The sequence below is a fragment of the Mastacembelus armatus genome, chromosome 1 (assembly GCF_900324485.2).
Source record: "Mastacembelus armatus chromosome 1, fMasArm1.2, whole genome shotgun sequence".
NCBI classification, from domain to species: Eukaryota; Metazoa; Chordata; class Actinopteri; order Synbranchiformes; family Mastacembelidae; genus Mastacembelus; species Mastacembelus armatus.
The window spans coordinates 9579267-9597583 of NC_046633.1; the positions used below are offsets into that span (position 1 = coordinate 9579267).

Here is an 18317-nt window from a genome sequence, read left to right on the forward strand (position 1 = left end):
AATAAAGGAAGATCTTGATGAACCTGGACATTAAAATATGTGCTGAATTACTGTGGCAAAATCTGCATGGTAAGAAGGAAGTTATATGCTTCACTTAGAATAATCAGGAAACCTCTAGGGACTAGCAACAAGGAAATCAAATGAAGGAAAACATAGAAATTATTCATTGAAATTTTGTTCAATATTATTTGCATTTAAACAACATTCATGTAACCTAGTACCTGACTGAAATTAACAAAAGGAGGAGGAAGACAGAGAACAGGGAAAGGGAGTAAGCAACAAGCATGAAAGAGAAAAGGACAGGACAGAGAGAAACAATGCAGGCCCGTGGGCGCACACAGATAATACCACTCCAACGTTATAGCTCCAGATACTTGTTGAATCTCAATGTCTGCTACACTATCAAGGCATACATCTCTACAGGTATTATACTAGTTATACCCCAAGTGGCATTTTTTAAATAATAACCCTTTTAATATAATTTGAAAGCTAACTAAAATTGTACATTTGTGTGTCATTAACTATTATCAAAAGTATAAACTATGCAGGTGCTTCATGATCGGTGTGCCAGGATAATAAATTTTAGACTAACTAACTTAATGCTTTATTTTTCTTATTACACTGAAATTAAAAAGTATAATTGGGTGCTTGTGTTTGTGGTTACAGTGGAATATATCACTGTTTGCTTTGCTATGACTTCTTTACTTCTACTATGAGGACAAATAAAATACATCTGATTTGTTATCACATTTGAGATACTGAATTACTGTATGTGTTATGTGGAATGATAATGGTAAATCTCTCCTGCTAAATTGCTAGATGAACTGCTGTAAGTTGCAAATGTCACTGTATGAAAATGCGTGGTTGTGAGTAATAATTAAAGAAACACCAAAAGATTAAAAAAAGCAAAATAAATAACTGATTTGTCCTTTTGAATTATGAGCTGAAATGTTTTTTTTTTTTTTTCAGGACTAACAAGAGCTTCAAGAGAGACAAGGGCACTGGATTGTCTTGAGAAACCCAAGAAGAACAACATTAGAAATTAGGACATCAGGGTCATACAATGAACTGGATGGGGTTAGGGGAAAACAAAACAAAAAAAAAAAAAACAAAAACTGTTAGAAAAGTTCCCTGCAGACACTGACACTGTTTATACCTCTTGTACTTAATCTATCCAGAATGATGCTTCTCATCTGAGATGCGTCTGAGATCACAGCCACAGGGCCTCACTCATTAGTGTTCATCCACACCGATCGTATTGTGACTTGTGCCTAAAGAAAAATCCAAAAAACTCGGGATTCATCATTATTTTCTCTACACCAAAACTTGTATGTATTGAAAGTAGACATATCTTGAAAGTGCAGAAACACAAACCAGCAATCCAGCGTTGGTGTAGTTCATCACTGAATATAGTGATTTGTCATAACACTCACATTTTTACTTTTAGGACAATGGCAGGTTAAGAAAAGAGAAAAGAAACGTTCTAGACACTAGAGACGTATCACATTTCACATTATGTCATCAGTCTCCCCAACTGTTGATTCTACATGGCAAGTCCCAGAGGAGCTGTATGAGCAAGAAGGCCATCAGTCTCCCCTTAATGATCATCTTACCTCACAACCCCGTTTAGTTTTATGTGCCACATCCAGCTAACAGTGAGATTAGTGCGCTCACTATAACACTCTCTAAATCCTTCTCTCTGCTTCTCACAATTCTTCCGTGTTGCCCCCTTTCACCTGCCGTGGCTTCTGGCTATGGCTATATTCTGCCCAGGCTCCCTTGACCCAAGCTGTTAATGCATTACTTCTCAGATCAATTGATAGATTGGCCCTGTCGGAGCCGCCGTAACTAAATCAGCTGCTCCTGATGATTCAGCACCCGGCAGGGAGCCGGGCCTGCTGTCACCAATCACAGATCACCAGCAGCTCAGACAGGTATGGACATTCCCCTGTCACTTGAACCTAATTTATTGCCAGCTACCACATTGATTAACCTTGTGCTGTGGTTGAAGCTTCCTATAAAAATGTGTGTGTTCAGAAAGGAAAGGGAGAGAGACTGAATGAAAAAGGAGGAAGAACCATAACAAGAACTGGATGTTTACATTACTTCTGTAAACTTTGAACAAAAAGACTTTCAGAGTACAGCCAGGAGGAACTTTGTCAAACTGGCAGCTGGCAGCATTTTATTGGCAGCAAGTTGGTGCAGTGATTAGCGCTGTCGGGTTCGGGTCCAAACCTGCTGGCTGACTGGGCTTTTCTGTGTGAAGTTTGCATGTTCTCACCATGTCTGGTTTTTGTCTGGGTGCTTCAGCTTCTGGGTTTGTTAACTGATGACTCGAAATTGCCTGTAGATGTGAATGTGAACATAAAATGCTCGTCATTCTCAAAGGATCAGTCCTGTGATAGATGATCTGTCCTGGTTGCACCTTGCCTCTCACCCACTATTAGCTGAGATTGTTTCCAGCTCAGCCTGTGACTCTAAGATATTCGGTATATGTAATGGATGGACATTTTACTGAGTGGGAGGCTTTTTTCTGTCCTCTTTTAATTAGTTGGGTTCTTTCATTTTTAGGTAATGTCTAATATTTGACAAATTGCACTGTAAATTGTAAGTACAAAATTTGTTATATGTGGCACTGCAGCGATGGGCGCAGCAAATCCCATGATGTCTGAGTTCCTGTTGCTTAGACTGCAGTAAAGCCATATAGGGTAAACCTCATGGGCCCATAGCAATACCATGTGTTACATTTGACCATGAGTTATCATGGGTACAAACTGTTAGTAGTAGTCTAATCTGTGTCAGGTGAAGATTTTTTCGGAATAAATGTAAATTTATTGTAATGATTAATATTAATATTCAAGGTGAGAGTTAATATGAATATTAAACCCTGTGAGACATTTACTCAAAGGTCTAAAGAAAGAGGGTGTCATATATTGACTGTAAAGCCCCAGAAAAACTGATATATGATATTGGGCTACATAAATAAAATTTGACTTGACTTGATTTGACTTGATTAACAGTATTTCTGCAGCTATTTTACATCTACATTATTAAATAATACACTTTATGAGCAAGCCTGGCAACAAAATCATTCATATCTATTCTTGCTTGTTGATTTACTCTCATTGGGGATGCTGGGCTGAGAAGTGGAAGCATTTTGTTCTTTGTGTGTCTGTGATTTACTCTCTGTTCTGTGCTAGGACAGCCAGGGGCTGTCAACAATCCTCCAGCTGTAGCCTCTAAAACACAACTCATGAGTCTAATGAACCAAGGCACAATTACTTTAGCAAAAACTGCCATGCCTTAAGAGGGGAAAGAGCATCTGTGTGTTCAAAAAGATTAAGATGGTTTTTGTTTTTTCAAGAATACGTAAAAGGATAAACTCTGTGGGTTTAACGCTATACTCCGAGCAAAGGAAGTGGCTGCAACCATGTCTATGTTCCATGGTCACCACAGAGCTGCAACATTGAACAAAAATAACTTGCTGCAAAAAGCAGTGAAGTTATGAAGCCTCTATAAGTCCAGATTTGAACATTGCCAAGATGCAGATAAGAGTTACAATAAATATACTCATAATTTAAAACATCTCTTTTCCAAATTGCACACATACTCAAAAGGCAGCATTAACCCTAGCAGTATCCAGTCATGCAGCATAGATCAATGGTATTTTTTATTAGAATTCATCATATATTTATATTTTCTAAATTGTATACTCAGAGCATCCTGACACCCTCTAAGCTGTGAAATTTGAGAACTTGTATCTAACACAACAACCAAGAGGCACAGATTCAGCAAAAACTGAAGATCATTTCCCCCAGCACTCATATGCACACAAACCCATGCACAGTGTAGACCTACCTCTAGCTGTTGCACTGTTAATATTGCATTACAACCACAGAGGATCTCTAATGGAATAAAGATCCTTATCCCTTCATCCCCATTTCACCTCCACAACAAATACACATTACTAAGATGAATGTTATAGAGTATTGCATAGGACTTTTTAGCAGAGCTGATAGTGCAGGGATCAACAGAGGGCTGTCTTTCTAATTCCTGAATGGCCACAAATGTTATCCATGTGCTGGATTGCACCTTAGTTCACAGTTTTAGCAAGAAATTCAATGAATGAATGAACAAACACTTTAGTCAGTAGGTCAAAATACATTACATAAGGCATAGAATAAATATTGTAGTTTATATTTTGTTATTTCTAATGTTGGTTGTTAATGAACGTTTTTGATATGTTTGTGTTTTCAAGCTGGCATCGATATTCCCATTGGTGAATAAAATGCTCAAGTACTTCTTTTGAGGAGAAATCCAGTCCTTTACACACACTTTGTTTCCCTTTGTATAAAAGCAGCATTTCTGGTGTTCTACTTGAAATCACCAATTTACTTTTAAAATGCTCCAGGTTCTCATTTAACCGAGGCATGGTTTTTAAAACTACCACTAAAATAGAGAAAAGAAAGGCCGGAATAACAGACTCCTAAGAAAACAAATCAAAGTACAGTACTTATTTTCTTTTACAGACCACTAGCAGCACACTGAAGGTAAAACGTCCTGAGCTAATTCCTTCAGAGGTGGCTGTACTACAGTATGAGGTACTACATCATCACAAATGTGGATCCTAAGCCCAGTTTAGTAGAGCACAGGGGTACATTACAGTCATTTTGGACATGGCAGTAATTTACTATCAGTTAAGACCCATTAGGGGTTATCTAAGAACTTATGCTGTCCTAGCACTACTTATTCAGTGATGAATGGCTCTGTTTAGGGTACCTGAAAGGTTGCCATGTTGACAGTATCTCAGTGTTAGTGTTACAACATAATCTTTTTATGAATCTAAACAAAAGAGAAGAGATGTGAGGTCTTGCATGTCTGACTCATTTTCATTCCATTTAGACATTCAGTATCTTAGCCACTACTACGTATGGACCAAATATAAACCACATATTATTATAATAAGTGTTTTATTTTTATGTATTTATTGATGCTACTGTTGTTCTTACAGTTATTATTACAAGAAATCCTGTTAACTTTCCATTCAATATGCAATGATGTCATCATCTAAAGAAAGTTAAGAAAAAATTCACACTTTTCCTTCTACGTTAATGAACACAACGTGAGCTACTTGTTGTCATTAATTAACTCAGCAGGTATGATTGGTTTGCATATATGTCAAACTAAAGCTATGCTGTGTGACCACATTGTTCCTAATCAGCTGTCGTTAATCAGCTAATTCAAACCAAGGGCACCACATGCACAGTTATATCTGTTTCTAATAATATTTTAGTGTGCTGTAAGTTAGCCACATAGCTATGATTATTCTGCTTTGTAACAAACATGATTTGATCAAATGTTTCTGATGGTACACATTTGAACTGCACAGCTGGGTGAAAAGTGTTGCTTTGCTGCCCATGTTTCAAGTCTGTTGAATATAACATAGATGGCTGCAGTCAGAACGGTGCTGCAACCTGTAACCACACCCTGTGACGACATGGTCTCTGGGTATACACATGTACATCATTATATGAAGTTGCATATAATGAAATGAAATTTTCAATGGGGTGTTAAATTAATGTACATGTGCTAGATGCAGACTGCCCCCCACTACCCTCTCTTCTTTTAACTACACATTTGGGGCAGTCGTGGCCTAATTGGGGGTAGTCGTGGCCTAATGGATAGGGAGTCGGACTTGTAACCTGAAAATTGCAGGTCCGAGTCTCAGGTCCGGCAGGAAATTGTCGGTGGCACGGAGCGAACAGCCAGCGCCCTGTCCACCTTCAATACCACGACTGAAGTGAGACCCTTGAGCAAGGCACCGGACCCCCAACTGCTCCCCGGGCGCCGCAGCACTGGCTGCCCACTGCCCCTGGTGTGTGTGTGTTCACTTGCTCTGTGTGTGCACTTTGGGAATGGGTTAAAATGCAGAGCACAAGTTCCGAGTATGGGTCACCATACTTGGCCAGTTAAATCACTCTGATTTTCACTTTCACTTTCGCCTACAAAAAGTCTGTTCAGGTCCCTGCAGTCAAATGCAGGAATGAGTCAAAAACTTCATTGATAAGATGATGAAAGGAGATCAGACATTCAAGAGATTTGACATTGAAAGTTTGAGAGATTTTATGGAACAATCAACAAGTCCAGCCTGAAGAACTAAGTCATGTATACAAGGTCAATGACAGTATCCAAGTGCTCCTTCTATTTCCACTTATGTAGACACACCTTACATCTCACTACACACAAAAGCGACAGTTGAAGTAGAATATAAATGTCTTACAACTAATCACTGTCTTAGCCACTCTCATAACCTGACCATTTCAACCTGAGTTTATATTTCTGAAGGTATTGAAAGCCCAATCATTTGTAAAGTAGCATAGTAATATATTGTTATACGGCTTCAGAGTGATCCACACAGTTTTTTAATTATAAATGTTACATTTTGCTAGTTGCCTTTTTTGCCTGTGGTTAATAATGTTATATCTCATTAAATTTAATGACCAAAAACAGTATTTGGTTATGTCATTCAGTATTATTCTGCAGTTCTGTCATGCAGTTATTGTGCATTTACAGTATGGAAATGATACAGTTGTCAACATAATGACGTTGCTCTGAAAATAGACTTGGTTCTCTGACATCTATTTGCAACATATCAAAAAGCTGATTTTCACCAATGTGCCAACACTTCACCTTTCTCATCCACTCCCACGTTTGTACCTGTCGCGCTATACTTAAAATAACAAAGGGATCGACAAAGAGAAATTCAAGGTGAGGAAATTACCAACATGTCTCTGCACCGCTCATAAAAACAGAGCCCCATATGTCAAACAAAAAGGCATAATTTTAGCTAAGTAAAGTTGAGATGGTCTAATGAGAAGGTTGCTGCTTTTGCTGATGTTTGATGGGTAGTGAAAGAATAGCATAAATAAATATACATACAAAAATAAAATGCAACTGCAGTTGGGATTAAGTAGAAACGTCAAAGAACATCAGCAGCATCTGTTTCTGTGGTGTGTGTGTGTGTGGATAAGATCAAACAAGTGCATGCACAGAGGACTATGTGTGCATCTACAGTTAGCTAATGAGTATCACATTATCAGAGCGCAAACTCACATTGTTCATGTACTCGCTCAGCAAGTCTTGAAGGGCCTGCCGAACAGCATTGCACTCAGCCACGATGCGCTCACGCCGGTCGTCACGTGTGCACGAAGAATCAGCCATTAGTGCAGCACCACTGATGATGCTCTCCAAGCGCTCCTCCAGAGAAGGCCGAAAACGAGCCTCACTGAATGTCAATGGGTCAAGGATGATCTTGTTCTGTAGGGAAAAAATATAAAAAAAGAAGGTCAGGACAATAACATAGGCCAAGGGGGCTAAAGCAAAACCAGTGGAGAAGCTGTATTCTGTGGTGAGTTATATTCAGATTTCATCATAGGCTTTGATAAAACATGTAAAATGGTTTTGTGAATTTGTGATAGTATCCCTGCAGTGCAAGACAGCAGTGTTTGCCTATAGGGAATAATTTCTGATCATAACATTATCAACTGGCCATATACAAAAAATCCCAGGAGCCCAACTGATGTGTGTACCAGCGCATAGTTAAAAAGATAAAAACTAATTAGGAGAATAGTTTGTGTTCAAGAGTAGGACAATGTGACTTTCGGCACAACTAATAAGTGTTTTATTTCAAAGAAATTTCCAGCATATGAAAAGCAAAAATTGATACTGATTTAAAGACAGTGATTACCTCCATTATAAAATAAGCACAGCATTAAATACAATTTTGGAACAATATCAGACCTTTGCTTCCAACAAGCTTTAAAAAAATTGCATTTTCTTGTCAAAAGGGATGAAGTGTTTTGTAATAAATTCCTCCAGGGAGGAAATGGAAGTCAAGTCAAAAGCATCATCTGGTTAAAAACCTACAGCTACTCCCTTCTTGCAGCAAATTATAATCACAAATGAGAACGTCTCTCTCAGAAGTGCATGTAACTTCATAATAGAGTTATATTTGTTTAAAGAATATAACGTGCATCCACTGGGTTTTAATACATTGGCAAGCAGCAGTCAAATATTCAAGTTTGTGTACAAATTTATTAAGATGTATGCAAATCGTAGCACTGAATGAGACTGAATTGCTACAACAATCATCTACCATGACAAAGGTAGGCAAAACCAGTAGTGCATATAAAAAAGGTCAAACACAGGATAGATTCACTTGGAGAAAATGAATTTAAAGTGATACTCAACCCAAAATCTCTTTTGGGAATAAAGCAGTCAATCTGTTGATTTGCAAGACTTAGAGCTCTGTATGAGGTCGGAAGAAGAAGAAGAAGAAGAAGAAGAAGAACTCGAACTCAATTTTAATTCCCTAGACTTTGTAATCCTGCCAACTTGGGTCTCTCTTTTATGATGGATCTCTTAAGCACAATGTGAAACCACAGGGATCTGCCCCCTTCCACATACCTCATATTATTAGATTCTTTTATATGATCTCTGCAGTGGGGAAATGACTATCTGTGGTGCTAACTCTAGCAGTTTGTGTAGTTCATAGTGGCAGCTGGTTTTAAGAGCCAAGGTCATCCTGGACTGTTTAGCTACTTTTAGAGAAATCTGAACTCTGACTTGTACTTCAAGTGCACTGTGAGTAGCTTTAACGTTCTTGAGAATTCTGAATAGAGTACATGTCTTTGGCACAGGCATACAGCAGGATGTTGTGATTTTTTGGCTTTTCAGCTGAAATGACAAATGCAGTTTAAGTCAAGCAAGCTCACAGCTCAACAGCTCATACCGAAAACAAACAGTGATGTTATCACATGGTGACGCTATTACATACAGGACTAAGTTCAAACACATACAACATGTATTTTTCTTCCTAAGGTTTTTTGCCAATAATGCATCAGTGATAAAATTATTTATTTTAATGTTACCTTATCTTCTTTTGTTGAACTCAGTGAGATAGGAATGTCCATGGATCAGTGAATACAGGCGACTCACAATTTGCTGAGATTGTGTTTCATCATAGCCCCTTTGCATATATTCACTGGGGAACATTTACCTAATAGCAATTTGAGTTTAGACTTTCCATTCTGAGGTTCAGTGAAACCAATAAAATAAGCTCCTTTAGCTTCAGCATCCAGCCGACCAAAGTTGCATTTCAGTGTCAAATAAAGCATAAATAAAGCAAACATTCACTGAAAGCCGCAAGACGGGGCTCTGTGGTAAACATGAAGAGTTTGGCAAGTGTCGGGTAATAATACAGAGCAAATGGTGCAGTGTTTGGTTTCTTCCCAGCCAGTCTAATCCATGGGCAGGATGACAGACTGTCAAACAACAACATAATATGTATAGTAAGAGAGGGCAAGGATTGCATTGAGAATAACCTCTTTTCATCTGCAGCTCACAGGAACGTATAAATGCAAGGTTCTGCAGTAATATATATATATATATATATATATATATATATATATATATATATATATATATATATATATATATATATATATGTGAACTGGAAAAATAAAAAGATGGGAGAGAAATGCAGAGAAAATGCAAAAAGGGGAAAAAGATAAACACAGAAGTGAAAAATGTCATAGAAAGACAGTAAACTATAGTAAACATAAAAGACAACAAATCTGACTGAAGAGACTGTTTTTTTCCCCTGCCATAATATTTGCTGGAAGCTTGCCTGAACACCAACAGAGTTCTCCACTAGTGAATGACTTTGTAAACCCATGATATTAAAGAATGTTTTGCACATCTTCATTTTCTTAAGAATATCACGATAAAAGTCTAAAAAAAAGTCCCATGTATTAATGAAACGTGTTTCGTGTAGGCTTGGAATGGTAAACAAGTGAAATCATACTGACATTTGATTTAATTTATCACCTCTAGACTACATTATACAGTCTTCTTTGAAGATAGTTCTCCTCTGCTCTGTGCTCAGTAATAGTAAACTGTGGAAAAATTATTATTGATTAATTTGTTGTCTTGCAGCTCACCTATACCAACATAGTGACTGGAAAGACTTGGTGTTGCAGTAATCAATACTGCAGCTCGCCGATGAATTATTTATGTTTATTTGTTCACAGCAAAGTATAGAGCCAAAAAAAAAATAAAAAAGTTCATATGAAGCTATTAATGTTGTGGTGTTCTACTTTCTTTCCAAAAGAAAATCATCAGTTCTTTCATAGTATATGTCTAAAGGTGTTAATTAAAGCTACAGTGTTTAGATGAGAAGATTTGCGTTTGTAAGATGTTTTTTTTTTGCTGTTGTTTTTGACAGAGCCATGCTAGCTGCGTTCAGTTTTTGTTGTGTCTTAGAGGTGAAATATATGTGTTCATTTGTGCTGCTCACTTCAATAAAAAGCTGTTTTGATGTTTTTGTATGCTCTTATGAACGCCTGATGAAGGGCCTTTAAATCAGCACACCAGTACATTGCCATTATGAAACAAACAAGCAAAAAACTTTATTAATGCTAAGAGATCATCTTTTATATCGCTCATTAAATCGATATGGTGAAATGTGAAAACCAAGAAGATAAAGAACGAAAATTAAATCTGGTCATATCATAAGAAATCTTTGTAAATAGCAACGACTTCTTCTCACAATCAGTTTGTTGCTTTTCCACACTATGAGATTCTTTTCCTTGGTGTAAAGATCCTTTAATTGGAAGATCGCATTTAATCAAAGCATAATAAGTCTTAATTATAACATATCGACATCACAATCACAAGAACATTTTGGACAAAGGCAAAATATCCCTATGTAAAGAAATAAATGTAATTATCTTAAAGAGGCTGCCATTGAGTAGTTCTCATTAATTGGGTTCACTTTGTAATTAAAATATATCACTTGCTGTTGAATGACCACTCTTATGTTGACATCTACATCAGAAGTTAGGACTATAAAAGGATATATGTTTTATTTTTAAAGATTCAAAGAAGAAAAGAATATGAAGGGAAACTGAGAACATCCCCTAAGGATACTGCTAAATTGGTATTCTACACAAGATGTCAGGTTGCAATTATCACTGTGAGGTGGGAATAGGCAGAGTAGAATAGAGGAGCAAATGCAGGGATCACAAAGGGTGGGAGGTTTTCAAAGTAATTGGCAACAGCTGAAGTCATCCTCCAAGAAGCCCACAAATGTGACTGATAGTGTCAGTTCCCTCAATGAATTTCACAGGGTTAAACTCAGTTTTGATACTTTTGTTATCTCTTCCTCAATTACTGGCACCAATCCAAGTCAGTAATTCGGCAAATATTTGTGAAGAAAATAAATAAAATATTTGAAGGTTAGTACACAGGTAATACTGGAATAGTTTCATAACTGTAACACAATCGAATCCTACAAAAGAATTTGGTTTTGATTTCTAGCCCTTTTCACAAAGTTCACAGAGCGGAGGCAGCTTGTGAGCAGTGTATCTGGTAATGGAGTATCAGTGTATTGTTCAGGAACAATGCAGCAAAGCATATTTGCTGACAGAAATTTGAAATCTTTTAAAGCAGCATGTCAAAATCTTAAAGCATTTCAAAACTTCTTAAACCAATTCATCTGTGTCTAATGCTAGATCAAAAGTATTTCCAAATTATTTCAAATATATATATATATATAGTATATTTTTAAAATATAGTGTCAATTTTGTCATGGTGTTTTCACAGTGCAGTTACACAGCTTTTATCTGCAGACTGATTAAAGAGATGTTTTTTTCCTCAATTGGCAGCCAGGCTTTAAGCACATAATTGTACGTGAATATAATGTTTGATTTTGACAGTATATCAAAGCCAGAGGCAACCTTTTATTTGCCCCAACAAAGGGTGAGGCTATTAGTTTGACCCCCCCTCTGGGGCATCAACCAGTGAGACAGGGCACGTGTCACATCAGCCTATGTCAAACGTGCCTTCCAGAACTTTTCAATATTTGATGACAACAATTTTGTCTAAGAGGGAAGTTCAACAAAGTCTTGAAGAGACCACTGTATTGCCTGTGGTGGCCGCCTTCCAGAGTCCAAGGGCTGTTTGGTTGTGACTACTACACTGTTTGACAAAGCTCTGCCCACACTGGCCCAGGAGGGGCATTAGTCATAACATACTCTCTGATTGATCAACCTAATGAAGATGCCTGACTCAGGGTTTGGGTTTGGCCTTCTACTCTGACACAGTGGAAGGAAAGTAAAGCAGCTTTAATAAGGCCAATTTGTGTGGGTGCAGTAAATAAGAGTGAATGAGTACACTCACTTCAAACCCACTACTTGTCAATTAGAAAGAGGAAAAGAAGAGAAATCCACAAACGAGAGGTTCCAGGTGAGTTCATTTACAGTTGTGATCATGTGACAAGCGACGGAAAATCCTGGCACACAATAATATCCTTATGCCATCACATCTGTGTAGGAAATTTTAACTTTCAGCTTACTTAAATTCAAACGGCTGCAGAAATTATTTCATTCCTTAATGTTCTGTCTCTAACATGAAAAGACTGTAATGCATTTGGCATTCGTTCTACAGTAGTTGCATACAAACTGAGGTACATTGGTGCTGAGGTCTGCATCCTCACTGCTTCACCACTGCTTGCCTGCAGCAACTTGCTGCACCTCCCCAGCCTTGTCTTTAATCATCACACATATGTCTGTGTTGCCCACTTTTCGTAACCTTTAAAAACTAGCAATCTGAAAGTCACATTAGTAGCAGTTGGCCAGCTGTGCATAAGTGTGAATGTGGGCCATGCTCCAAGTGCTTTGCTGGAAAGATACAATATGTGTAGATTTGCCCCAAACATCCGGTTCATATTTTGAAATCACGGCAGCAGAATCGCTAAACAACACACAGCAGAAGTTAAGAGTACCTGCCTGATATATCATTTAGGGTTTTTTGTTTGTTGATCTTTTGTGCCAACAAATTCTTCCATTTTATAATTAGCCATCACTCTGATGAGCAGATTCTGGGCTAGTAACACATACGCTTTCACACTGTAAGTGTGTTGTTATCTTAGTTAATGTAGTGGAATAATGCCACTTGGGTTTCTGGCATTTTGCTCTCAACAAGCTACCTAGAACAGTAAAGGCAAGGAGAGAGTAATTTATTTACATGTCCTCTGACTTTTGTTTGTGTCTCCTAGAGTACAAGAGTAAAAGGATGAGCTCTTACCATGACTTAAAATTGTAGTATAATACTGTAGTACACACTAGGCAGTTGTCTTTTATATGTAAACAACAACAACAACAAAAAAAAAACAAAAAAAAAAAACAGTGCAACATCTGTGCAAAAAGACCTCAATACATCCGCCTTTTACTGGGCATCTCCTAAATTGGGCTAAATATTTTATATAATACATGAAAGTGACTAAGCAAAGAAGAACATATTTGAGAAAATGCATTGCATATAGACAGTCAAATTCCATTTCCATATGCCTCAGGGGTCAAGAAACAATGAAAAATACAAGAAACAAAACAACAAATGCATGTTGACACATTTTAACAAAACAGCTGCATAAATTCATATTAGCTTGAAATACGGTTAGAAAATAGAGTTTCTTCATGTTTGACTAAATCTATAGGTAATGCCTCTCACCAAGAGTCAACAAATATGCTATACTGCAGCTAAACAGAAACTAGGGCATCCCTCGCCAGGAGCTGGAGCCAATCCCAGTTAACATTGGGTGAGCAGTGGGGTGCACCCTGGACAGATCACCAGTCTATCACAGGGCTGACATATAGAGACAGACAAGCACTCATATTCACACCTACAGGCATTTTCACCTATTCACCAATGTCACCTATTAGCCTATCCACAACCTGTATGTCTTTGGACCAGAGCACCCGGAGAAAACCCAGGCAGGCACGAGAAGAACATGCGAACTCCAAACGGGATTCTAACCTGGAACCTTCTTGCTATGATGCGACAGCGCTAAAAGCCCCACCACCCAACTACAAACATACAATGTGATAAACAGTATGTTGTGCTAGTCAGCAATGTTAGTTTAGAAAAACATATTTCCGGAAATCGCCAAATTAAAAAAGCAGTCCCAGTAAGGCAATTAAGGGCCTGACATGTGATCAAGCTAAAGACATCGCATTCCAAAAATAGTGAGTGCATGCCTCAATGAGCTCACTGCGACAAGACTGAATACATTTTCACAATAAAACATGCAAGTATCCCCAATAAAACAGGCATACGGACACACGCTCACTGAAGCTTACTTAAACATAAATAAGAATGAAATTACTATACACGTGTTGATTAGAATTGCACTTTGGACAAAGACAAAAGCCATGCCAACTGCCAACAGGGACATATTCAGTCAACAACCCAACAGCAACTCTGTTCTCAAGCTGTTGTGAGTGTGCTTAAGGAATTACAGTATATGAATATTTCGAGCGGTAAAGTGAGGTAAAAGAAGGGAGGAAACAGAGAAAGCCAGACAGATCCACTGAAACAACAATTGCCCACGCAAAGCATACCAAATAGTTCTCCATGGTGAATGCATCACTTTCACACACACATGTTTAGATGTGAGACACCTGCCTTTGGTCAGGACATCTTGATTAATGATTGGACTGGTATCCTGCTGGTTTAATTATGTCAAGCCTGAATGTGACCTGCCTCATATAGGCTATACCTAAGGGAAGATATCAAGGGCTTGCATATAATTAACTTGATTAGGGAAAAGAACTGACAACTTTCGGTATAATCAACATTTTTACATAACCTTAACAAATTTAGCTCTCTGTGGGCAATTCTCTCTTAAAATATGCCTAAAAACTCATATTCAAATTCATGCTGTTTGAATGTTTATACCATTCGAGCCATCAACACTCCCTCTTCGGTAACACCGACTCTTCGCAAGTCTAACACATTCCCCAGGGTTTGCACTACTTGACATCTCATTGCTTCCCCCCCCATTTTCTGTTTTTTGCTTTGATACTTTCACTCAAAAAGTAAAACAGTGAGACAACAGCAGACAAAATGACGTCCCTATTCACAGCTGTTTCAATGGGATGCAGATATTATTTTTTTTTGTTTCCTCTTTCTTTCTCAGTCATATCTGCCAAAGCAGGTCTGGAAACAGAACTAAGAAAGTGAACCATCCACTTTCCGCATTGAGATTTTGTTACTGTGAATAAAAAAATAAATAAATACAAAAAAAAAAAAAAACTGTATGACATAAGCTTTTTTTTTTTATTTTATTGTTTTTCTCATTGTCTTCCAGCAGATGCAAGTATCAGTTGAAGGTCACCTGTCTTACTTGAAAAGACAATCATCAAAACTATTGTATGTACTCTAAGCTAATATGATCCTCAGCAGTGATTCTCATGATAGTGAAGGTATCCATCCCATTCAAAAGTGTGCAGGTTAAATTATGAGTGTGTGCCCGAATGTTTATTAATGTAGCAGATACATAGACAGAGTCATAAATCATATAGTACAGTAGCACAATATGGCCAACAAAGCCTGCCCAGGTAATAGTATTTGGAGCATTGCCCAGGCTCTCTGGCAGTAGACTAAATGTGGACCTACAGTAAGCTGCAGGGGAGCGTCAGGGTGGGGGTGAGTCTTGGTGGGAAACAGATGACACACTACATAGTCCCCAATATTACACTGCATCATGTGATAGTATAGTAATATTAGAACTTTTCCTTTAACATTTTGATCTCAAAAAACACTATATAAAAAAGTTTTTATTTTAAAATGTCAGATGTGACATAAAAAATATAACATATTAAATATTTTATCTGAATTGTTTTTCAGCATACGCCTGTTCAGAGTGAAGGTTTAGTTTTATTTTATTAAGCAAAACATTTTCAATAATCGTGTATTTTTTTTAAACATGTCCCTGAATTCCAAAATGACAAAATGCTTTTAAGGCCTTTTCCTTTCCTCTGAGTTCCCCTGGAGTTAAAGCCATTAACGCAAGAGAGCAAACTGCACGTCAAATGAAGCTTTTAGTGCAAGTTCAAGACGCCAAACAATTATCAATCTAATTTCCTGATCACACCAAGTGTCTGCCTTTCAGTTATTATCCAATGAGATGCAATCAGAGTGAAAGTGTGTCCAAACTTGGTTGTGTGTATTATTTTTACCCCCTCCTCCACCCAAGTTTCTGCCATGGCTGAAAATCTGAAAAATAAGGGTTTACCTAAGAACGCACCAATTCAATAATGAATGGCTCATTACCAAAGATCTGCCAATTAGTAGAACTTATTTATCAATTTAGAGGTAGTCAAGAATTAATTTCCTAATTTTTTAACCGGCTATGTGTTTGCAAAAAAAATGTCCTATTGAGAAAGTCATGTTGCTTGAAGCAAAAATTAAAATTATTTTTATTATAGGTAAAATATTAATACTTTTGACACTATCAAACAAACACATTTTTATCAAGGATTATTTTATGATGTAAAATCAGCTAAAACACTAACACTGCTGCTAAACTGTTGCAGAGTTGACAAAGCAGCTCTGAGAATGTACTTTATTTACTAACACCTGTGTTGTTAGGATCCTGTAGACAGAAGTGGTCAAACAGGCAGGAGCAAGCCCTACAGATGGTCATTTGACAGCAGTCCAGTTGTTTAAGAGAGGACACATACACATACTGGGGGTCATCAGCAAAGGCACACCTTGCTGTCATCCACTAATCTGATTTGATGTTTTCCGGAGATAGGCACAATCAATGTTTTCTGGAAGTCATTCTGTTCCGCTATGCCAAGGAGTCCAGGAAATAAGAAGATAATGACATTTCAGCAGCTTTCTGAAAACAACAGTAATTTTTTTCAAAATCCTTCACAGAAATTGGAACAAATAACCATACTAATTATTTAAAAAAAATGCCTATAGGCCACCTGAATCTCTCTGTGAACTCAAATGTTAGTGTGTAGCTTATGCAGTAAATGTATTTTACATCTAAATAATGACATTTACTTATATTCATGTATTTCACTATTTTCCCTATTTCAGTGCAGTTTTGCTTTTATCTTACGAAAAATGCCATATACCAAGTTGTTATCTTTAAAAAAAACAAAAAAAACAATTAATATAAGGCACTAAGGGAATAAAAGGTGCAGCAGCTATTTATTGAGACACTGATACCAATCGTTAGGGTTTATGCCCCTAAGTGAGAGTCATTGTTGGAAATGGTAGTGATTATCTCTGCATTCTACTAACAGCAAACAAAACAAAACAAGAAGCAATGAAGAACAAGGACAACTGCACATCAATCAGTCTTCTGAGATTCATGGGGGTGTTAACAGTGCTTCAGGAGAAAAGACAATTGACTGACCTAGCCCAGGTTTAGTGAGTCTATGTTACCCATAAGATCTTGTTACAGAGAGAAGTCTAGCCCTGATTCTCAGAACCAATCTCTAAATACCTGTGACATTGGACTTCACAGTTAAGCCAAGGCCAAGATGTCAGTAAGTGAAAGTACTGATAGTGCCATGACTGACAGCCAGCTACTGCCTTCACAGCAAAAGCAGTGAGAAAAAAAACAATATTAATGTAATATTGCATTTTCTGCCACCTTATAATCAGGTGTGACAGCCCCTTTCCTCTGATGGATCTTAACCGTTACTCGCCCCATAAAAAAGAAAAAGAATACCTGATTACTCTTCACACTTTAACTATAAAGAGCATATATGTATTTGCCTTTTTTCCAGGGCAGTCTGTTTGCAGAAAAAGATCTTATTGCATTACACAATCCAAGTATCTGCATTATGATGGGCTGCATGATCTTGGAGCGTAGGGTGTGATATGCTGTAATGTCCCATGTCCCCTGAAGTCGACACCTGTGTGCCTACCCTCTGGTGACACACAGCCCATATAAGAGCCCACAGTGCAGAGATAGTGGATGACATGGAAGTTCATTGCTGTTTTTGGCCCTGAGACCCCATGGAGCTGCTGTGTTGGAAAGCAATAGCAAAGGTGGAGAAATAATGTCAGGGGGAACTCAAAGAGATTCCAATTTTCCAAAAGACTACATCCCAGTTGCCTCACCACATCCACTGTTAAAGCATCATGCCACATTATCACTAAGGTAACAAAAGACTTAGGAGAGAAATATGCAACAGAGGGGTAATTATCGCCATCATGGCTCACCTACTAATCCCCATTCATTAACCACTGTTTACTGCAAGTACAATGAAAAGGAAAAGGTAATTAAAAGTTACAGGGATATGAAGATGCAATTAACATTTAAATGTATGTCTCTTTGTCCTTCCCTTTGCTCCATTGGGGCTGGCTAAACAGAAAAGAAATGGAGAGAAAAAGACTCAGCAAGAGATTGAGTAGACCTTTTCATATGCTCTGTATCAGTGGGTCAGACTGAT

General features: G+C 37.7%; 1 protein-coding gene across 3 annotated transcripts in view; it reads right to left on the minus strand.

Annotated features, from left to right (window-relative positions):
- ctnna2 (catenin (cadherin-associated protein), alpha 2) overlaps positions 1 to 18317 on the minus strand; it is a 306072-nt gene that overhangs the window by 183803 nt on the left and 103952 nt on the right. For all 3 annotated transcript variants that reach the window (XM_026304269.1, XM_026304268.1, XM_026304267.1), the window contains exon 7: positions 7114 to 7317. In XM_026304269.1, the coding sequence (XP_026160054.1) occupies positions 7114 to 7317 (204 nt within the window). The remainder of the gene's footprint in view (positions 1 to 7113; positions 7318 to 18317) is intronic.